This window comes from Crinia signifera, chromosome 1 (assembly GCF_055691185.1).
Source record: "Crinia signifera chromosome 1, ASM5569118v1, whole genome shotgun sequence".
Classification (NCBI taxonomy): domain Eukaryota; kingdom Metazoa; phylum Chordata; class Amphibia; order Anura; family Myobatrachidae; genus Crinia; species Crinia signifera.
The window spans coordinates 183,172,872-183,197,478 of record NC_139217.1 but is presented as its reverse complement, the minus strand read 5'-3'; the positions used below and the strand labels follow the sequence as shown (position 1 = coordinate 183,197,478).

The following is a 24,607-nucleotide window of genomic DNA, read 5'->3' as shown; positions in this document are numbered from 1 at the left end:
TGAACGCTGCTTCTTTCCCCAAACCTGACTCAAAATGAAATCAATAACACCCATATTTAGCCCTTTTTTCTGCCTCCAACCTAATATTTAATTAATAGAATTTGAATTGCCTCTTTCTACCCTATCAGTCACAAAACTATATTATATATATTAGCACAATATTTTAATAAACAGACATATGCCACCACCAACCCAACATTAAATGAATGACATATAGTTTTAACAAATAATACTATTCCCACCAACAAAAGCCAACATAGAATGTTATTCCCATCATTAAATACATAGATGTCACATTTCATGAATAGCACCTACAAATATATATATTTATAAGCTCCTAAATTTTATTGCTTCCACACAAAATGAATACCCCCGCAAGCTCCCATATAACATTAACAAACACATAAACTTTATATAACATTAAAACCCTCCACACACAATATCATGTATCATCCTAAGGATTGGACAACAATAGGAGACACAGCAATTATAGGAACAAACCTTAGTACAACACAACTAGAATAGGACCAAGGTCTCAAACACCCTTCCCTTGCCAGGTTTACATTCAACCTACTTAACAACAACTTAGAGAATCACATTGAAATATGCTTTGCACATCATATTTGAGCGTAAAATGTATTATTTTGCACAGGGACATAACCACCATTTGTATTTTAGGCTCACATATAGCCCTTGCGGTTTAAATCTACCATTTGTAGAAATTTCCTCACTAGTCAATTATATGATTAACAAGAGAGCAGGGGCATGAGAGAGTAAAAGACTGATAGCAAATATCCGATATAGTCCTCAATAAAGGAGTCAATGAAATAAACAATCTTTCTGTGTCTTTAAATTCTCCTTTTAGAATTCCTTTCGGCAAAAGCAGATGTATAGTCAAATAAAACAGCAAAATTGCATTAGGGGAATTGATGGTGATTTCCTTTGTAATCTAGTTGCGTTTTCCAAAGTAGCATAGTGGTGGCGGTCCTAATCCACCTTGGGTGTCAACTGCATAATCCACTCAGGCAAAAGTTGTTCCATATCTACTGTTGTGGTCAGCCGAAAGCATATTCAACTGTGTCAGGCCAAGGATTTCCAGTCCCTACGGGAAGAAAATAATAATTAGCGTTTGAAAACAAATTACGTTTCAGGCATGATCAGAATTGTGGCAAGTGAAGCAAATGATTTTCAGAAAGTACAGTATGTTTACAGGTCCTCCTTTCTTACTTTAGCCATTACAGCACATTTAATATGCTTTGAAAATGAGCGTTTGCAATAAAATTCTGTCTGAGTGTACGAGGGTGGAAGAGCCATCAATTTGTTTATTGGTGTGATAAAACTAAAGTCTATAATGTGTCAGGAAGGACACATGGCTATTCATAAAGTGTCCTCGGATTCTTTATCTCATCTAAAGTAATATATCTATTCCTCAAAATCAATATCAAACAAGATCAGGCTTCTCAACAGAATAGCCGTTCTCCCCATACCCTGTACCATCTGTTAATATTAACACTGATGGCAGCAAAGGCCACAGATACCAATTATACACAGTTTCCATTTCAATTGGCAGAGCTATTAAATGTCTCCACCAATTCCACTGCAAACAATGCATTTTAAACAAACTGGAGGAATACTAGATATTTAGAACCAAATTGTATACTTTTAAATCATGCAAAATTCAGATAGATTCTTTGAAAACCGTAAAAAGAAAAAAAAATGTTGCCATCAGATGGAATCTGGGGGTGGCCCTTTCAAATGGCTGCTTTGAGATAACCTCAGGGAATTATCCTAGTTTTTCGTATAATGGATATAAGTCACTACAGTAGGTCGACATGCATTGGGTCGACCACTGAAGGTCGACAGGTGCTTGGGTCGACACCTGTGACAGGTCGGCATGGCTAAGGCCAGCGGGGTTGGAAGGTCGACACAAGCATGAGGTCAACAATTGGCAGGTTGACAGTCAAAAGGTCAACATGAGTTTTTCACAAGTTTTTATTAATAATTAACAGTTTCTTATATAGCGCACACATATTCCGCAGCACTTTACAGAGACTATTTGGACATCAGTCCCTGCCCCAGTGGAGCTTACAATCTATATTCCCTACCACATATACATGCAATCACATTCATTCTAGGGCTAATTTTGTCGAGAGCCAATTCACCTAACCTACCAGTATATTTTTGGATTGTGGGAGGAAACAGGAGTTCTCGTATTAAAATACATCGCCGCCCTTCGTGCCCCCCCCCCCCCCCGCCGCGATGCCAGTGCATATGTACTAACATATGCGGCTGGCATTGCGGTGCGGTAATGGAGCCCCCCGCGATACCTGTACTCTGGTCTGCGGGGGGTCTCCGACACCTCCCAGCCGGCTTCTGATGCCTACACACCGGGGACAGCTAAGCAGGCTGTCCCCGGCGCCTCCTCCTCCCCCCTGCAGCCGGAAGGACGTCCGGCTGCGTTGATAGGGGGAGGAAGGGCTTACCTTCCGGGGTCCAGGAGGACCTGCAAGAAGGTAAGCCCAAGGGAGGGGGGAAAGGGGGGGTCGGCGAGGTGGCGGGGTTGCGGCGAAAAGAAGCCCATAGGCTTCTATAGGCTTCTATAGGGTATCGCCACCCAAAGGTGGCGATACCCTGCCCTGCGATATCGCTGTGAACGGGTTTTAGTACATAGGAAAATGCGGTAAAACGGGGGTTTTACCGCATTTTCCCTTTAGTACATCTCGCCCTAAGAGCAGTAATGCTAACCTTTACACCTTTGGTGATATATATATATATATATATATATATATATATATGAGCGGACATGTGCCGACAGGTAGTATTTCATATGCCCTACCATCCACTACAGCGTGGTGGGAGAATAAAAATGCCTGTGCCCAAAGCATGGCAAGTATAGCAAGCCATGCTAGGGGATGCGGTACATTTAGATGGTGTCCAAGTTGACTATGTCAATCTTAGCCATGTCAACCTACATCAGGTCTCGACCCAAGCCCTGTCAACTTTCAGTGGTTCATGCAATGCATGTCGACCTAAATTGGATTGACCAATTTGTGGCATAAAACACAATTTCTCAAGTAAATGTATCTTGCACTATACTCTGCATCTTCTGTGGATATGTGTCAAGAACCACAAACAATTGTGTGCAATGGCATCACAACAGAGGTGTGGCCCGCACCGAGGTGTCACCCGCAAGGCATGACACTAAAGTGCCAACTCCTGCTCAGTGACTGGAAACGTGTGCTGCACTTTAACATTACGTGCAGCATTCGGCTCCTGTCACTGTATAAGAGCAGAAACAGCACTAACATTGGTCTCCGGGGCAGCTTGCATTTCAGGAACCCGTGGAATGATGAAACACAGGTTCAGACCATGAGGCAACATATCCTACATGCAAGATAACACCCCTTACTCCAAAGGCACCCATTTTCTACCATTGTGCACAAGTTCCACCATTATTACTGATGCACCTGATCATGTGGATATTGGGCCTGATGCGAATTTGGAACACATACAGTATCCAAGTTTGCTTGTTTAAGTCAGACATACATTGGAATAACTTACAGTACATGCAATTTTCCAAACAATGGTTCTGATAGCGAAACGTACATTCACTAATAGACTTGAATAATATTATATTAATCTCCGGAATATAGCCTGTATCCACTTCCGGCGGGGGGCTGGGGATGGTCCAGCCAGTGGGTCCCGGCCATGGTCGCCAAACAACCCCCCCCCCCCCAGCAAAAAGACTGAGGATGCCCAACCGTGACCCCAGTGGGGAAGCATACAGGACTGCAGGGGATGCAGTGTAAATCCCGGAGGTCAGGATCCCGGCGTTCAAAATCCCGACGCCGGAATCCCGATGGCCGAAATCCCGAAACTTTCTCCCTCCGGGGGTGTCCACGACACCCCCGGAGTGAGAATAAATTAGTGTGCCGAGCATAGCGAGGCACCGGGCCCGCTGCGTGGCGAGCGCAGCAAGCCCGCAAGGGGGGGCGATCCACGTCCCGCCCCGGGATTCCGGGGTCGGGATTTTGAACACCTGGATCGCGACCGCCGGGATTTAATACTGAATCCGACTGCAGGATCCCCCTAGGCAGCTACATCAGTGGCCTTCATGGGGAGAATCACCAGAGGTAAAAGTAAGGCTCCTGCCACGGGGGGCAGTGGTGAGAGGCCTGCAACCCAACAAAGGCCAGCATCAGCCCCTGGCCTAACCTACCTCTCCACACTCTAGCCCATCCCTCAGCCGCAGCTCCAATTATGGCCCCCGGACACGCTGACCACCCCTCTGCTTCCCAGGAGATCGGGACTCAGCCACAGAACATGCAGCTGCTGCTGCCCTGGAAGTAGCTATTAACAATATCTCTAATATTGCGCTACTGTATGACAATGGTCGCTTCCTACTAGTAGGAACTTCGAAAGAACAACAAATATCAATAGTGTTTTCTTAGCGCCCAAAGGTATCTATATGAATTTATACTTATTCATGTGAGAATATACTTATTCATGTAAAAATATTGGTACTAGTTTCCTAGCAGGGCGCCCAGATCTCCTACGTACGCTAACCTAGTGAAATCGCATTGCACATCGCATGGCTTTTTGTGGCGTGTGAGATGCGATCTCAGTAGTTAATATGGTAAAACACCACCACTCTCCACGTCACCCTGAAGCGTGGCGAGCTGCGGCGGAATGCGTCCTCCGACCTTTTCATACCCCCACTATCCATTTCGGTGTGGAGTTGGTTTTATATAGTGTGGCGAGCGCAGCAAGCCACCAAGCCTGAAGCGCGGCGAGCGGACGTGGATTACATGTAAAGTAATCTGTGTCCCCTCGCGGGGCTCGCTACGCTAGCCACGCTTTGGACTCGTGGCTCGCTACACCATATAAAATCAACTCCACGCTGACGTGGATAGTGGGGGTATGAAAAGGTCGGAGGACGCGTTCCGCCAAGCTTCCGGGTGACATGGAGAGTGGTGGTGTTTTAGGTGTTTTACCATATGAACTACTGAGATCACACATCTCACGTCACAAAAAAGGGCCATGCGATGCGATGTGCGATGAGATTTCAATCAGGGTGCAGTGAATAAATTAACTAAATTAACTACTGAGATGCATCGCACATCACATTGCACGCATCGCAAGGCACAAAAAGCCATGCTGATGCGATTTCACTACGCAGAATAGCCCTCTACGCAAATAGCTTAGTGGCCCTGCTAGGAAACAAGTACCAAAATATTTATTAAAAAAACAATAAATGGCAACGCTTTCTTTACATGGCTCCTTGTAGCTGGAGTTATTCACAGTATTTAACAGTTGTTTGCAATCACAATATGTGGATGTTACCCAACACGTTTCATTTCATCAAGAAACTTCATCAGGAGAAATACAAGATCTACAACTGTAGAACAGTAAGTGCCATGAAAGTACAACAGTATCCATACAGAAAAACTAAAAAAATACAAAAATGAAGAAAACATAAATGGAAAAAAACATATACATGTTATGGAAGTGGGGAAGAACCAATAATAAAATAACTTTCTTGTTACAACTCTTTTGTCACAACTTTTTTAGACTAGCCTTCTAGATGTTTAGAATAAAGGTAGACTTGATATGACTGGGCTCATGTTTCTGTATATAAATAAATATAGACCAAATGCTGGTACGTACCTTTTAACCAATTTATAATGGAATGGCAATTATGAGCAAACCTGTAATTAAATCCAAGTTTACTTAGGCTTTATGTTGGTATACTCCTAAGAAAGGAATTATTGTCAAATAAGGATCATATGCATATTAATGTATGTTAAATAATTAACATATTTCATATAAAATGAGTAATTAAATATTGAATATTACCTCCTAGTAGAGATGTCTTTCTGAAGACTTTTTCCAATCTTTATAAAGTGGAATGTTTAAACTTCTTTGTATAATAACCTTTCTATTTATTGAAATTTTCACCAAACCTAAAAAAATGGTGTATTTGGGATTTAATAGGATTTAGTAGGTGGTCCCTTTAATTCATTAAGTACAGTTAAAGTGTACATACCTTCTTAAAAGAGGAGTAGGGGGGACTTTTAAGGCCTCATAGTAATAAAAAATGGACAGTTAGAGGAATAATTCCCTCTCAGGGAGAATCTATAAAAAATCATAAATTAATAGATAAATAGTGGCTCTAATAAATTATTTGGAACACAAGGTACACATTGGTTATGAGTTTTGTTTACATACCGTTTGGTCAGAAAGAATACTCTTAAGGGCCCCATACATCAGCAATTAATTGTGACAATTTTCAGATATGGAGATGATTGCCACAATTAATTTTAGATGTGTGGGCTCCCCCTTTTGGCAATCCCAATCAAAATCGCCAATCGATTGCTTAATCAGGTTTTTAAACATGTTTAATAATCTGGTATTATCTGCAGATCTTTTTTATATGTGTGGGCATTCCCAATTTGTCTTCTTCATCTATTTACATTATGAACAGCAATCAATTGGGCAATTTCCAGATATGAAGATGCAATCTTTAGATGGAAAAATCTGCCGATAACTGAAATAAATCTGTAATGTGTGGGCAAAGTCAGATAGATTGTAGAATCCATTTATCTGGCCAAAAAATCCCTGGATCTGGAAATCCATAAATTGTGATTGCTGATGTATGGGGCCCATTACTTGAGGAATGGGTTAGTTTACAACTCCTAATGGGACCATACAATATACATTTTTTTCTTAGACACTTATATATATATACATGCATATATTTTTATTACAGAATATATATTAACAATTTACTTAAAAAATGACAAGGATTGACCAACAAAAGGATGGCAAATCATTACAATTCCCTTAGTTTTAACTGGGACCACTTTTGAGAAGCAAGAAATACTAACAATGATAATGGTAATATAGGTCCTTACCTTAAACTGCAATAGAGTGCACATGTTCTCCTCTGTGTCCAGCTCACAAATGTGAGGTGGAAGTGTTCCTATTCTCTATTTATAGGAAAAATGGGCATTACCTCATTTCTTGTTTGTAAAAAAAAAAAACCAGGAAATAATGTAATGTCAAAATATGTTCCTCCGTGTCTCCCCTGTCCTTGTATACCACTTTCACCAGGGTGCATCTAGGCCCGTAATCTGGTTCACTTGTAAAGGCAAATTTCTTCTCAAATGGACAAAACCATGTGCACTGCAGGTGGGGCAGATGTAACGTGCAGAGTGAGCTATTTTGTTTCTGTGCAGGAAAAAATACTGACTGCTTTATTTTTATACTGCAATATAGATCTCAATAGAATTAAAACCCCACCCCAATCTACTTCTCTCTGCGGATGAAAAAATGTGAAAAATGGGAAATGGGCCAATATGACCCATTTCACATTTTAGATGTCCCCGTCGTCACCCCACGATAGACGCCAACCCGAAGTGTGGCGAGCACAGCGAGCCCCCGAGGGGCGGCGGTGCGCGTCCTCCGACCTTTTCATTCCCCTACTATCCACGTCGGCGTGGAGTTGAGAATAGAATAGTGTGGCGAGCGCAGCGAGCCACCGAGCCCGAAGCGTGGCGAGCGCAGAGAGCCCCGCGAGGGGACACGGATACCTTCACAGTTATACGCGTCCCCTCGCGGGCTTCACAGGTGTCCGTGGCGACGCGGACACCTGTGAAGTCCGCGAAGGGACGCGTTTACCTGTGAAGGTATCCGCGTCCCCTCGCGGGGCTCGCTGCGCTCGCCACGCTTTGGGCTCGGTGGCTCGCTACGCTCGCCACACTATTCTATTCTCAACTCCACGCCGACGTGGATAGTAGGGGAATGAAAAGGTCGGAGGACGCGCACCGCCGCCCCTCGCGGGCTTGCTGCGCTCGCCACGCTTCGGGTTGGCGTCTATCGTGGGGTGGGGTGTACGCCGTGACATTTGGGGGGGTTGGGAATATTTTACATTGAATCCAATGTAAAATCGGGTCCCAGGGACCCGATTTACATTTCATTAAAAAAAATAAATCGGGTCCAAAATCGGTCGGTCGCGTCGATCGCATCGCATGCGACCAAATCGCATGCGATGCGATCGACCCGATTTTTCCGACACGACCACCCCGATGTAAATCGGTGTGGCCGTGCTAGGAAACAAGTACCGAAATTCCTAGTATAAGCAAGTATACCTAGCCAAATAAAGCTGGTTCTGATTCAAAATCACTGTTCCAGAAAAAAAAAAAATATTGGTGGTATACATTATATATTAATTAACAATGAATAAAAGACCTGTCAGTTGAAGTGGTGAATATGCAAACATCTAATTAGAAGTGGCAATCTAAAGCTAGCAACCATCATCATCATCATCCTAGCACTTTTTCACCAGCCCTAAGGCACTCACAGTTGATATGCAATTGACTGATGTATATTATCTCTGCTGGGTTCTATACCTGCCAGAAATATTGCATATACTGTATATGCCTTTACTGTAATACATTACACCACCTGTCCCATTGCATTTCTCTAGTCGGCACAGGTGCCAGATTAAAGTGCACTTTCATATTTTACGTTATGTACAATTAAGTTATGTACGTTAAGTCCAATTCATTATTTACAGTTATTATATAAAAGGGTTCATATGTGCCCATTCCTCTCTGCAGCACAGTTAACAAAGTGTATGTCATGCAACTAATCTATATTGCGCATGCCTCCAGAAACATGGAGACCTACTCATGAATGGATCACTAAGAAAATAAATGCTGCAAGTGATTTGTCCTGCAGCAGCGGTGCCAATGTGGGTCTACAGAGAGGTAAGTAAATTTACATGAGGGTAGGGTGTGCTGTGTGGGTTCTCCTGGACCCATGTGCACTGCACACACTGCAACCATTATAGATATGCCTATGTGTGCAGTTCATGGAGATAGCCAAGATAGTGAGGAGCAGTCATTGTAGTGCAAATTGGTGTACCAACTCTCGAAGATCTGTTTTCTTTAGGAGTCAAGTATACTATATACAGGTCTTTGCTTAAAGTGGTGGCCACAAAGAAAATGCAAGTGGTCTAGCAGCAACCACCAGGATTTACAGTAGTAACAACCACCAGGATTAATGTAGCTAAATCTAGGGGTACATTTAGTAAAGCTTCTAAAAATAAAAGAGGTGATGTTGCACATAGAAACCAATCAGATTCTGTCTATCATTTTCTAGGATGCAATAGAGAAATCAATCTGATTGGTTGCTTTGGGTAGCATCAACTCTTTTCGTTTATAGGAGCTTTAATAAATGTACCCCCTAGGGAGCAAATTCCCAAAAATGGTCTAATGTAAGCTTTGAGAACATGAAATATCAAAATACATAAAGTGCTCAAAAATTAGACTTTTGTCAGATGCAAATTGGCCTCTATGTATTCACAAGATTAGTATTTTAATTATGTGGATATTCTCAGTTCTAGAAAAGAAGGGGGTGAATTTGAAGTGCTAAAGTCCTAAACCAGCATTTTATGACCTTGGATATGGAATAGATTACCTGTGAGTGGAGTGGATACCTGTAATCAAAAATAGAAAATACAGGAAACCATTGAGAATTTTAAAATGCAAGGTTCAAAACCAGTCATTTCTGCCATACAAATAACGACACAAAGAAAATGATTAACCAACATATTTCACTACCTGATGATTAACAGTACAAAAGAACAGTAAAAAATATCCTGTTCATTGTTTCTGTCCCCCACTTGACATTGCAGTGTGAATTTTAGGTTTAGAGTCTCAAAGTCAAGACGAATGATTTAAAATGGATTCTAGGATATTTAAGGGAATCATGAAGTTTCAGCCAAGAATTCTATCAACTGAAAAATATAATCTGATTGATACATCCAACAGTAGCTATATATATGTTTACGTGGTGGATCGACCAGTCATATCGGTTAACAGAAATTAATCATGTACATATAGGGCCTTATTCTGGTTCACTCTTAGGGCAGTATTCAGTGTCGATTCTCGGCATGTGCAGCGAATCCTGTTTAGGATACGCTCCACATTCACCGCGTTCTGGAGGGCTGGAGCATTCGCTGCCAGCCCTCCCTGTCGCCCTATTCAACGCCGCAGGGACTCGCTGCCCCTAACGGCGAATTTTAACCCCTACAGTGAATGCCGCAGGGAGCCAGGGGACAGCGGAAGGCAGGGAGATGGAAGTCTCCCTGCCTGCGCCAGAATGTGTGTGTGGGGGGGGGGGGAAGGGCTCCCGGGGACACAGGCAGCAGCAGCTGCCAGGGGATGCGGGTAGGAAGCCATTGCACTGCTTCCGCTCGTGCATATGTAATGAGCGGGAGCAGTGTGACGTGAATATATGAATATGTAATGAGCGGCTCACGGCCCCCTGCTGGCTGTTATGTGTAAAAAAAAAAAATTATATATATTCATGTGCACATAAATAAAAATAGCATGCCCCTTCACAGGAAAAAAATTACTGATTTTTTTACACCAAATTAAAAAAGAAAAACCTATATTTTAAAAGATAACATTCCAGTTCACCTTACAAAGATGGCGATTGCTACACGGTGAAGCACAGCGAAAATCACACTGAAAGCAACTTGCCATCCTAGCATTGAATACACTTACGGCGAATCACAGTGGAAAAACCGTTGAATAGGGCGAATCACTTTTTCGTAAAAAGATTCGCCTTGTAGCACAAAAATAGCATATATTCGCCGTAAAACAAGGCGAATCAGTGTCATTGACTACTGCCCTTAGAGGAAAATTCCTTCTCAAATGGACAAAAACATGTGCAGAGAGAATTAGATTTGGGTGGGGTTTTTCTTCAAAGTGAGATCTATTGCAGTGTATAAATAAAGCAGCCAGTATTTTCCCTGCACAGAAACAAAATAACTCACCCAAATATAACTCTCTCTGCACATGTTACATCTGCCCCCCCTGCAGTGCAAATTGTTATGTCCAATTGAGAAGGAATTTGCCTCTAAGAGTGAACCAGAATAAGGCCCATAATGCTTTCTTAAATAGAAGTAGAAGATGTTGCAGCAACACATGTAAAGGGGCCTACACACAGCGTGTTGCTGCTGAGCGATCTGAGCAATGTAGATAGCTCAGCACACAGTGCTGCACAGCGATGTGTCAGTGCTGTGTGCTGAGCGATCTGTCAGGGCCAGTGTTCTCTAATGAGACATTGTCATCCACCGGCTACACTGGAATGATACAGTAGGTGGCACTACTGTGTCTTAATTTGGTCCGTTTTGCCGACTATGGGGCAGATGTACGAAGCAGCGTTAAGTGCTTAAGTAGCACTTAACGCCACTAAATGTACTTTTTAACGTTTTGGGGAAATGTATGAAGGGGGCTTCTAACGTCCCCCTGAGGCAGCCCTGAACTTAACGTTCAGGCGCTGTCCTCCTGCTTTGAGTTATAAGCTTTAACGTCGCAGGCAATGTATTATTGCCTTCCCCGACGTTAAGCCAGATTTTTCTCTTCGCCAGCCTCAGGCTGGCGTTAGGTGTTATTTTTTTTTTTTTTTTTACTCCTTCCCTTCCCCCCCGATCCCGCCGGCATGCTGACACCTGCCTCTCCTATCAGCATGCTGGCGCCGCCGCCTGCCCTGCTCGAATCCAATAAAATGTAAAAGTCCGGGCGGGCATGCTGTGCTGTCTCTACAGCGGAGAGGAGAGCCGGAGACGCGGCGGGAGAGTTGTGAGAAATCAAAAGACCGGGCGGATGATGATTGGCTGAGAGCTCAGCCAATCAGCGGTCGCCCGGTCTTTTGTATAGCGGGGACGCAGCAGGAGAGTTGTGATAATTCATATTCAAAAGACCGGGCGGCTCTCCCGCCGCGTCTCCGGCTCTCCTCTCCACTGTAGAGACAGCACAGCATGCCCGCCCGGACTTTTACATTTTATTTCTGTCTACTCTCCCGCAGCGTCCCCGCTCTCTTGGGAACCCTGCGGGGTCCCTACAGAGCACTTCAATTAATTAAATATATCCGCGTGCCGGAGAGCTTTAATAAAGCAGCAGGGACCCAATGAAAAAAAAAAATTAGAAAGGGGGGGGGGGGGGGGTGGGATTCGAGCAGGGCAGGCGGCGGCGCCAGCATGCTGATAGGAGAGGCAGGTGTCAGCATGCCGGCGGGATCGGAGGGGGAGGTATGTAGCTCCCTGTTCATGTCTCCTGCTTTCCCTCTTCTCTGATGCTTCCAGTTTGCAGGTGAAAGCAGGAGGGAGCTCATTTTAATTAAAAACACCATAAATAAAACTCACAAAAAAATGGGGACATATGCTGTGTAGCAGGCGGCGTATGCAGCGTGAGGGGGGAGCAAACTGGCAGCATCAGAGAAGAGGGAAAGCAAGAGACAGGAACAGGGAGCTACATAATAAAAAAAAAACATACTTTAAAAAATGAAGAATCGGAACATGACCTGTGCAGAGGCCAGCTATCAGCAGTGCACAGAGAAGGGAAGAGGAGCAGGGAGCTTACATCGGAGGGGGGAGGACATGCGCAGTGAAGACAGACTAAGACGAAAAACTGGGATCGTAAAAAAAAAAATTGATTACAGAGAACAGGTGAGTTAACGATTAACGTTACTCACTAGTGCCATCTTCATACATTAGGGTAAAATCAGTCCCTGCTTCTGAGCGTTATGCCAGGAGAAGTGGCAAACGTTAAAATACAAACGTTAAGGGGAGATTGATACATCTGCCCCAATGGCTGTGGATTGACGAGTTCACAGATGGATCTCAACATTCCCCGGTCGTTTCCTCTGACACGCCCCCTTTTTTGCCACTAGACAAGCGGAACATTGAATTTCACCTGCCGACAAACTGCTGAGCGGACTGGGGAAGGATTCCGACTGTCGGAACGTTCCAACAGCCAAAATCCGGGATTAAATACCCCCCCCCCCCAATGTCCCCTTTCCTCTTGAATGTTGTGTGGATGAAAATATCCAGCTCAACAGATATTTGTGAAATCAACTAAATATAACTCTCCACCCAAGGGGCTTACAATTACTACAATAAAAGCATATAAACAACTTAAAGTTATACAATAAAAAAAACTTTTCAAATATGTATATTGTACAACTGATAGAGGAGAAAGATTGCCTGCTTACTTTAGCAGATGACATGGTATATGTAATCTTGGAAATCTTGCCTCCCTACTACTGATTTAGTATCATTCCAGTGACATCTTGCATTTGACAGACACATGATTTTATGATCACCTTGGATTCATAGGTGGTTTCACTACTGTGATTGACCACAGTCAAATAGGATTATTAATACCCAACCACTACTCTCAAAACCCTGTTATTAACATACAGCGTCACATTTTATAGACCAGTGCTTCATGCCTACATCATTGTATGGGAGTCTTGTCTTGTGTCTAAGGCGATTATTTACTCTTATTTTGGAGGGTGTGGTGCAGATCTTTGACTCCTTGTACCTCAACATCCCTTCCGGAAGCTGCAGAAAGGTATTATGAATGATTTTGGTTTTAAGCAATAGATTCAATTCTAATCTAAGTAAACCAGAAGCTCCATCCTCTCCATTATTATTTAATGCTTGAAGGTTGTTCATGGGTTATCATGGATTATTATGGTGATAGGTTAGGGATCAGCGTTAAGTACAAGTTTATACTGAGAAGGTGGCTTTGCTGTTTAATACAGTCACACATAGGCCCTTATTCTAGTTCACCACAAAGGCACAAACACTCTCTTATGGACAAAACCATGTACACTGCAGGTGGGGCATATGTAACATGTGCAGAGATAATTAGATTTGGGTAGGGTTTTTACTTCAAAGTGATATCTATATTGCAGTGTAAAAAATAAAGAAGCCAGTATTTACCCTGCACAGAAACAATAAAACACCCAAATCTAACTCTCTCTGCACATGTTACATCTGCCTCACCTGCAGTGCACATGGTTTTGTCCATAAGAGAGTGATTGTGCCTTTCCGAGTGAACCAGAATAACCCCCATAGTAAGGAAATATTCTACATTCTTACACATATTACATAGTAGGTAAGGCTGAAAAAAGACTTGCGTCCATCTAGTTCAACCTGGTATAGATATCTTCATTGCTGATTTGGTAGGTTCTGGTATTTTACAGACAAATTATATTTCTTATTTGTACCCATGGATGTTTTTCTCCAGTAAATGTTTGTCCAACTTTGCCTTGAACGTATTTAATGAGCCAGCCATTACCACGTTTCCAGAGTTTGACTGTTCTGACCGTAAAGAAATTCTTTCTACTAGCTGAATGAAATCTTTTTTCTTCTAATCTATACTCATGCCCTCGCGTCCTAGATTCCTTTCTAGTAGAAAATAGGGTGTGTGACAGTTCCTTATATTGGCCCTTGATATACTTGTACATGTTGAGCATGTCCCCCCTTAAACGTCTCTTTTCTAATGTAAATAGTCCCAAATTGCTTAATCTCTCCCCGTAGCTTAAATTCTCCATTCCCTCATAAGCTTTGTTGCTCGCCTTTGGACTTTTTCTAATTCTATGATGTCCTTTTTATAGTGTGGGGCCCAGAACTGTACTCCGTACTCTAGGTGAGGTCTCACCAATGCTTTATATAGTGGCATAATTACCCTTGAGTCCCTAGTTTCCATTCCCCTCTTAATACATGCCAGAATTTTGTTGGCCTTTTTTGTAGCTACATTACAATGGGCACTACATCCTAGATTGCTGTCTATTTGGACTCCTAGATCCTTTTCAAGTATGGAATTACCCAGTTCCTCTCCGCTAAGGTTGTAACTTGCACACTGGTTGTGTCTCCCAAGGTGCATAACCTTACATTTATCTACATTGAACCTCATCTTCCATTTTTTTGCCCACTCATCTAGAATTGCAAGATCATTTTGAAGCATGGTGACATCTTCTGGTGATTTGATGACTTTGCTAAGTTTTGTATCGTCCGCAAAGATGGATACATTGCTGAGTAACCCTATCCCAATATCGTTAATAAAAATGTTAAACAAAATGGGCCCCAAAACCGAACCCTGGGGCACTCCACTTAGTACCGGTATCATATCTGATACGGCACCATTCACAACCACTCTTTGTTCTCTATTACATAGCCAATTCCCTACCCATCTGCAGATATTTTCACCCAATCCTAGGTTCTCCATTTTATTAATCAATCTCTTGTGTGGGACAGTATCAAATGCTTTAGCGAAATCTAGGAAAATCACATCTACAGCATTTCCATTATCGAGGTTTTTGCTAACCTCTTCATAGAACCCTAGTAGATTAGTTTGGCATGAAATAGTTACATAGTAGGTAAGGCTGAAAAAAGACTTACATAGAACAGTTAATAAGGCAATCAGGTATATAAATGTATAATTGAAAATAAAAAGAAGTCGCAGATAAACTGTCTGGATAGGGGTACATGTAACTTGAAATTTATAAATGAGATGATCACAGGAGAGAATGTATTTTTGTCAGTTTCAATATCATTAAGCTCACAGACAATACCATACAATAGATGAATCAGCTTCGATAGCTATGTCATTGTCTTGCTCACTCCAGGTACCATACTAAGAATGGCACTATCATTTTATGGTGTACAGATACTTCTGTCAGCTCCTCTTTGAACAGTTTGGACCTTAGAATTTGGAGCAAGTTCAACTAAAGATATAACAAAACAAAATACAGCTGGAGAAATCAAGTCCAATGCATGAAGGAGCAAAGGTAATAACATAAATATAATTTGAAAAACATCCCTTCTATTAGTCGACTACATGTAGTAATTGTATAAGGATTATTGTGGTTAATGATTAATAGTATAAATAGGGCTGATGCATCTTCCTCTTTTATTATTAACAGTTCCTTTTAAGCATAACCTCATGTATTTGTAGATACTAGGATGACTTAAATAATAAAAAAAATATATGTGTCAACCCATGGTGGCTGAATCCAAAGGATTCACATCAGAGGCGAGGAGAGAGCAGTGGACAAGGGGGTGTAATATCCGGGCCATCTGTCGCTTTACTACCCTGGAACTCTGCACCTGATTAGGTGCTATAACACATGGCCGCCATCTTGCCGGAGACTGGGCGATCCCCTGCACACGGGCGTCATCCACCCTGCCTGGCTGTGCTCGCAGATGCTTCGCATGAACAGGGACAACAGACTTGATGGACAGGTGCAATAGAGACATGGCCCTCGCCCTCCAGAACGGTTAACTCGTGATCCTGGGGTAATACAGACTGGCATGCAGAGGGACTCCCCAAAAAGGGCATTAAAGCTGAAACCTGCTGGGAAGCTGCACAGTGGCTGGAGGCGCCCTCCTGTGCCGCAATTAAGCCCTCTGGACCCAGGCTATTCATGGATGCATTGACACATCTGAAAGGCAGCTGGGGAACCAAGTCCCCTGGGGTGGTGAATGTATATAAAGCCTGTAATATACAGAGGTATTTATAGTATAAAAGTCACAGGCTATAAGGCCCTGTCCTAGGCCTATTATTATAAATACTGACTGCTTCAGAAGAAAAGGGGCTAGTGTTATTGGGGATTGCCCTCAGGACAAATGTTGTGGACATGGATTGGGGGAAAGACTTTGTGAGTTTGCTGGAGGGGACTCTGGGCAGTAGCTCCCACATAGCAGATGAGAAGGGGCTACTAATGCAGAGTTCAAAGGTTCAAGTACAGATAAGAGTAATAGCATAATAATAACAACACACATGACAAGAAGTCCAAACAATATAAATCAAGTATCTAAGAACATAGGTCATGGCAGTTGTACATTCTAATTGCAGCCGGAAGAAAAGATCTGCAATATCTCTCTGTTGAGCATTGAGGGTAAAGCAACCTATCACTGAAAGTGCTACACAGATCCGTCAATAGTTTTTGAGAGGGTGTGAAGCATTATCCAATAAGGATGTTATCTTGCTAATCAGTCTCCTCTCACCCACTATCTCTACAGAATCCAAAGGCATACCTAGGACAGAACTGGCCTTCCTTACTTGCCTGTTTAGTCTCTTATTGTCGGCAATGGAAACACTGCTGCCCCAGCAGACCACTCTTTAGAATATGGCCGATGCTACTACACAGTCGAAGAAGGTTTTCAGGAGCGTTCCCTGCACTCCAAAGGACCTCAGTCTCCTCCAGATAAAGTCTGCTCTGCCCCTTTCTATGCAGAGCAGCAGAATTATCACACCAGTCAAGTTTATTGTTAAGGTGAAAACCCAGATACTTGTAAGTTCTTACGATCTCAATATCCATTCCCTGAATGATCACCGGAGTTGGGGGTGTATGCTGAAGTTTCCTGAAATCAACTACCAATTAAGAAAAAACCTTATCTGGCAATTGATTTGAAAATGATTGCTCAATTTACATTGCCTATCACCTGCTGATAAACCGCTGCTATCATGGATAAATACGTGGCAAAGTCGCAAAAGGGCTCAAAAGGCTCTAATTCGAACAAAGTAAAAGATGAACAAGAGCAACGGGCCAAACATCAACACCAGCCAGGAGAATATGCTAGATAACAGCTTGGCTTTTAAGTTATCAAGTAGTTCATCAATACAAAAAGCGAAGGAGTTTTCGGAAATTATCTCTCCCCTACTTGATACCAAGCTGGCACCATTGATGGAAGCTATTGAATCTGCCCTAATCTCAGCTAAAGCAGCATTCGTTAAGAATGGACAAAACAGTGGAGAGGGTATCAACATTGGAAGATGAGCTTTGTGAGACTAAAATTCTTGTAATGAAACATGATTTGACCATAAAGGCAATGCACAAAAAATTGGAGGATATTGAGAATAGACATACTATAGACGGATTAACCTGCAACTTATTGGAGTCCCGGAAATTGTTAAAACCAAAGATTTAATACACTTGGTTAACAAACATGACTACCTGAAACATTACAAATTGCTAGAGGCAATACCACCAATATTGTGGAAAGAGCCCATAGAATAGGCCCGGAAGGCATTTAAGGCAACGGCCGAGGCCTGTAATGTTCAAAATATTGAATTATTTAGAAAAGATCAAGTTCGTGGAAGTATAACGCAGGATGAAGGATTTGATATATGATGGTTCTAAATTTCTCATATTTCAAGACATTTCTTCTCAAGTCTCAGTTCGTAGGAAGGAATTTACACCGATTTGTAAAGCTTTATTTGAGAACATCAGATTTGCACTATTTTATCCAGCAAAACTCAGAGTTATTTATAAAGACAAACTGCTGATATTCAATTGACAAAGAACTTTTTGTGTTCCCTCAATCCGCCTTCCCCAAAATCTGGAAACGGGGAGAAGGACTGATGACCTTTCCCATGTGCAATCCTTTAAGATTGTAACTATGTATGTGTTACCTACAGATGGAGCGCCCCTGGTCCTTGCCCGGGGATCGCCAGCATGCCTGCACTGGCGATCGCTGGCGCAGAGGCGCTCCATCTGACTGGGACACCTGTGCGTCTCACACACACACACATGTCCCAGTTTCCAGACGGCGCAGCTGCGGGTCCCTGCCCGTCTCCACTTCAGGGAGACAGGCAGGGATAGGGGGCGGCGGGGTGGGGCACAGGGGGTGGTGGGGGGAGGCGGCGGGTGGTGGAGAAATCACCATAGCCACGGGGTGCCCGAGAGAGTCTCATACACATGCGCCCCTGGCGAGAGAGGGGCACGGGGGTGGTGGGGGAGGCGGCGGGTGGAGAAATCACCATAGCCACGGGGCGCGCGAGAGAGTCTCGTACACGTGCGCCCCTGGCGAGAGCCGGACGCTGGCGAGGGCTGGCAATGGAATCGCCAGCCCCTGCAAGAACTAGGCCGGCTTCATCTGTACTTTGGGATTTCTGAAGTATAGGCAGATTTTTCAGGAAGTTAAGGTACTTTTTAATGTAATCACTCAAAGGACTTCCTATGGGTTGGAGCATTTACCATTAGTAATGTGGCCGGAATTGTGGCTGATTGCTGCTTATTCTTCCTTTTTCTTTTCTTATCAAAGATCATCATTTTATTCTAGCCTAAAAGATGAATTTCCACATATGTACTATAAAGTGGATTCCCTTTTCTGACAGCTGGGAAAGGATTATTTATCCTTTGTAAACAAAGAGTGGGTAAAGGGTGATGGCACATTCTCAGGCTCAGAAGACAGGAGATAGTAGTGTAAAAACCTCTATTCAGATATTAACATGGAATGTGGAAGGGTTAAATACGCCTGTAAAAAGGAACAAAAAGTGCTTATACATCTTAGACGATTTAGGCCTGATACAGTCTTCCTGCAAGAATCTCATTGGAAAGAGGGGATGCGAATGTTCTTAGGGATAAATAGCTGAAAGATTTTAAAAGTGTACCTTATAAATCAAAATCTAGAGGGGAAATAATATTGTTCTGACTGACCCAGAGGGCAGATTTTTATTCCTGAAAGTAAATCTGGAAGGAGAAAAATATACGTTAGCATGTTTATATGCCCCCCCCCTCCTTTAGGTGGGGTAACAGGTCCGGTAAATTACTGGTGACTATAGGCCTTATTCTGATCGTTGCGGCCCGATCAGAATATGCGGCCGCAACCGTACAGGCGAATCCCCGCCTTCCATACGGATCGCCACCTGCCGTCCGTACGCGGATATGTGGCGATCCGCATGAAATTGGACGGGGATACGCCTCCTCCGTCTTGGGAGCAGCCCCTGCATTCGATGGTCGCCGAACATCGAATGCAGGGCCGCACGCTCCACCAGGTCCCGCAACACAAGACCACACGGACACTTGTCCGTGTGAAATCATGTTTGGGGGCGGGCAGCTGACATCCGGCGATGTCAGATGCCCGCCCCGTACCCACGCGTCACGGCCTCATTACCATGCATATCCCCCGCGTTTGCATGGGAACGCCCATGAAACGCGGGGCGTATGCATAGGGTAATGAGGCTAAGTAGCCCCTCACGCCCCTCTACGCCCCCTGTGCGGCGTATAAAGAATCTGTGCGGCGAAATCGCCTGCACATGCGCAGAGTGACCTCTGCACATGCGCAGACGATCAACATCGGCGGTCCTTCCGCATGCGGGAATATCCGCACCGATCAGAATAAGGCCCTATGTCTAGGACTGTTATGGAACATAAAAATATTACAGTGATAAAATTTGCATTGGGTGAGGATTGTCTCCAGACAAAATTGAAAATGCTTTTCTTAAATATTTTAAATCATTATACACAGCAACATCTGATGAATCACAAGATGGGAGGAACTTTTGCTTCAGTCTAACCTTCTTAAGTTAACGCATTTAGAGAAGGAGCAACTGATGGCACCCATAATGGAACTGGAAATTTTTTATTTAACTGCTACACTTCAGTTAGAGAAGTGACCAGGCACAGATGGGTTTTCAGCAGCCTATTACAAAGCAGTCTACACTTATCATGCCATATTGACACACCCTTTATAATTCCATTCTAAACGGTAATAGACCATTTTAATGAGGCCCACATCATACTACTTCCAAAAGCCGATAAAGATCTTAGACTTGTATCTTCATATAGACATATCCTTGTTAAACCAGGACTTTAAGATTTTTTCAAAGCTTATGGCACAAAGGCCACAATTAATATTACCTACTTTGTTACACCCAGCACAAACTGGTTTCGCTAAGGGCCAGCATTCAGTGACTAACATACGTGCTTTGTTGGTGGCCATTATACATGCACATGCCTTGAAAGATAGACAAAGTATTGTTCTTAGTTCTGACGCCAACAAAGCATTTTACAGAGTAACCTGGATACATCTAACCGGACTGTTTGAGTACCAAAGGTTTGGTCCAGAATTTATACATATCATTTCTTACTAATAGTTCCTTAAATTCCCTGGTCTTTCCCTTGCAATGCAGAAATATGTCTCCACTTCTGTTTAATATAGCCTTAGATCCTGTTTTAAGTTATGTTGATAAGATCAAAAATTGGAGTGGTTATATTATAGGCACAGATGAAATTAAAATTTCTGCTTTTGCAGACGATCTGCTGCTCTATTTTACATACTCGAAACAGGCTATTCCCTCACTAATACAAGTACTAAAAAGGTTGGAACCTATCACAGGCTTTAAATGAACTTATTAAAAAACTGTGGCTCTAGTATTAGGGACAGATGGGGTGGGGAGAGACCTTTCCCTTCTTCATGGGCATGGAATTGGATTAAATACTTGGAAGTTAATATTTCCTCTGACCTCAAAGATTTATATATGATATTAATTACACCCCACTAATTAATCAGATGTATTCCAATTTTTTTTAGAAAAATGTACCCCTAATATATATAGGATGGTGACAACTATACAAGATGATCGTGTTTCCTAGATTTTTATACACGGTGCAAATGATACTCCTAATACCTACCAAACGAGATCTTACAATATTTAATGCAGACCTTGGCAGGTGAAAAGCAACAACAAAAGTAATGGGTGGAGAAAATTTACCGTGTCTTTGGGACTATGCTCTAGCTGCAAATTATATAATCACACTAAATTGTATCAATGGCAGAGATGGATATACTGAAAAAACTAGGGAACAAGCATTTAGCCATGACAGAGAGCTGGTCTCAATCTTATACCCCTTTTCCACTAGCAGAAATAAGCTGGTAATTTCAGCGGGGACACGCATCTACCCGGGTTTTCTGCTAGTGGAAATGCTCCCATGTCAAATAACCCAGTTTGGATTCCCCGGCAATCCAACCCAGTTTGGATGATGATCAGGGTTGGACCCAGTTTGCCCCTGGGTTCAGGGGTAGTGGAAATACTCCCAACCCAGTATAGATGAAAAACAGAGCGGATTGGAGCTTCTGGGGTATTTTCATGTGCATTTTGTACATGTTTATGTGAACTTTTTACATGTCTAGGTACACCAATGGCTCATGTATATTGACACAGAGACTTTTGAAAAGGTTTCATATTGAATATTTGGGACTAAAATAAAAGCACAAACTTTTTCAAAGAAATATTTGTGGTCTTTTCTTTAATCAGGAAATGTTTTCGGTATTTATTTCCTAGCACGGCGCCTATTGGTCGGGTCGGAAAAATCGTGTCGATCGCATGCCAACCAAATCGCATGCGATGCGACCGACCCGATTTTTACATTGGAATTAATGTAAAATGGTCCCTGAGACCCGATTTTACATTGATTTCAATGTAAAAAGCCCCAAAACCCCCCATTTTAATAGCAAACCCCCCTGATGGTTGAAATTGCCCTCCATTGTTAACGCCACCCCACTATTGACGGCAACCTGAAGTGTGGCGAGCGCAGCGAGCCCGCGAGGGGCGGCGGTACACGTCCTCCGACCTTTTCATACCCCCACTATCCACGTCGGCGTGGAGTTGATTTTATATAGTGTGGCGAGCGCACCGAGCCACCTAGCCCGAAGCGTGGCGAGCGCATACCTTCACAGGTATACGCATCCCCTCGCCGGGCTCGCTGCGCTCGCCACACTATATAAAGTCAACTCCACGCTGACGTGGATAGTGGGGGTATGAAAAGGTCGGAGGACGCGTACCGCCGCCCCTCACGGGCTCGCTGCGCTCGCCACGCTTCGGGTTGGTGTCAATAGTGAGGTGGCGTTAACAATGGGGGGGCATTAACCATACTTTGTAACCATATACAATGAGAAATTGGCCATATTGGCCCATATCCCATTGTTCCCTATGTAAAATCGGGTTGATCAACCCGATTTTAACTTTAAGAATAATTTAACATTATTCTCTATGGGAAAATCGCATTGATCGCCTCGGTCGCATCGCGGCCCATTGTAATGGGCCGCGATGGACCCGATCAACGCGATTTTATCTTTCACCGGCAAATACACTGGTGATTGACATAAAATTGGGTCCATCGCGTCGATCGGATGCCTTAAGTATCTTAAACTTAAGGCATGCGATCAACCCGACGGGCACCGTGCTAGGAAATAAGTACCATATTTTCTTTAATGGTGGCCCTTTTGGGTAATGGTGGCCCTGTTTTGTGACCTCCCCTTGAAAAAGCCCTTTACAAAAGCCTTTTCTCATGTAATCTATAGGAAAAAGCAGGCTTTACCTGGGTTAAGTGTAAACAGGGCTGATCCAGCAATTTCCCAAATAGAACTGTAGTGGAAATGTGTCTTAAACCCAGGTCCAACCTGGTATTGATCCAGGTACAAATTACCGGGTCTGACCAAGGTTGCCAGTGGAAAAGGGGTATTACATACAGATCAAAGAACCCTCGACCAAGATATAAAAGAAGATATTCTCTTGAATACTACATGTGTAGCATGGAGACTCTTACACACACACACACTCATGTTTTCACAAATAGTATCAAGGAGGATTGCGTTATATGTATCAATTTAAAGACTGTGCACAATACACGCCTCTAATGAGTGCACAACTGCAAACTTAATTTCCAGAGCTTGTATTTCCACTGTTTCAAGTACTCCAGGCTTCTAAATTTATAGCTAAAGTACTATAGGGACTAACGACAAGAGATAAACATACTAACCCAGATGATGTAATTAGGAAGGGCACAAGGATTTTTTCGACTTCACATTTATATATTGTTCCTTTGTACGGCGCTGCGAAACACTTGTGGCGCCTTATAAATAAAATAATAATAATAATAATAATAATATATTCTCACTTTAGGAAAATACTTAATATAGAATTAAAAAATATTGGGCTGCTCAAATGATGAGTAGATTTCCCACACCTTTCTATAGAAAAAAATATTTATTCTTATACACAGATAAATAAGCAATTACATACACTGAAATGCTCCACAAGATTCTTAACAGAGTATATTACATGCCTAAAGGTGCCCATACACGCTGCGATTTGAACTTTTAAAGCTCAAAACGCATCACATTGGCTTAAATTGCACCATGTACCTGCGGGGATGTGATGCGCGTCCCCGCGTGTACAATATTGTAAAGCACAAAAAGTACTTTTTGTGCTTCATTGCATCGCATCAGTTTTGGAGTACATGCAATGCGATGTCCATTAGTGACTATTAACTTAAAAAAAAAAAAAAGAGTCTGAAATCGCATCGCATCCCCTTCCAGTGCCAAAATCGCATGGCACCTGTAAAGTTCAAAACGTACAGCACATGAATATCGCAGCCTGTTTGGGCACCTTTAAGCTTGCGATACATCTACAGATTTATTGTCAGATTTGGCTGGTTGGAACAAAATCCTGGTAAATGACAGTTGACCATTAGCTTTGAAATGCTGGAAAATTGCCAGAACCTGTCATTCCAATATTACCAGGCTTTTGTTCCAACCAGCCGAATCAATCTGTAGATGTTTGGCCGCTTAAGTTATGATATTTAACAAAAGGCTCCACAAATGCAAATTGTTTTAAGTGCTGTTCTCCAGATGCAGACATAATGCACTGTATGTGGGACTGCCCAATAGTGGGAAAGTTCTGGATAGAGGTACAGACTTACAGTATATAAATAATACCCTCCACATCACATTCCAGGTAAATAAAGATTGGGACTTTTGGAATATATATGCAAGGGAACAGGGTTAGAAACGATCAAAATAAATTAGAGTGTTACTTAATAAACAGTCCGCCGCATCCAAAAAAAAACATCCTTTCCAGATGGATAGATAAGACACCAATCCCGATTTTAGTATTGATACCTAGGATTCAATATCTGTTCCAGATGGACTAGACATAAGCCGCTACAAGCAAAGAAA

At 42.8% G+C, this 24,607-nt stretch overlaps 1 protein-coding gene across 1 annotated transcript in view; it reads right to left on the bottom strand.

Annotated features, from left to right (window-relative positions):
• Nucleotides 1–322: 322 nt before the first annotated feature.
• The window catches only part of CXXC4 (CXXC finger protein 4), a 158,774-nt gene continuing 134,489 nt past the window's right edge, over nucleotides 323–24,607 (bottom strand). The window contains exon 3 of the mRNA XM_083178910.1: nucleotides 323–1,102. Within this exon, the coding sequence (XP_083035036.1) occupies nucleotides 1,022–1,102 (81 nt within the window). The 3' untranslated portion in view covers nucleotides 323–1,021. The remainder of the gene's footprint in view (nucleotides 1,103–24,607) is intronic.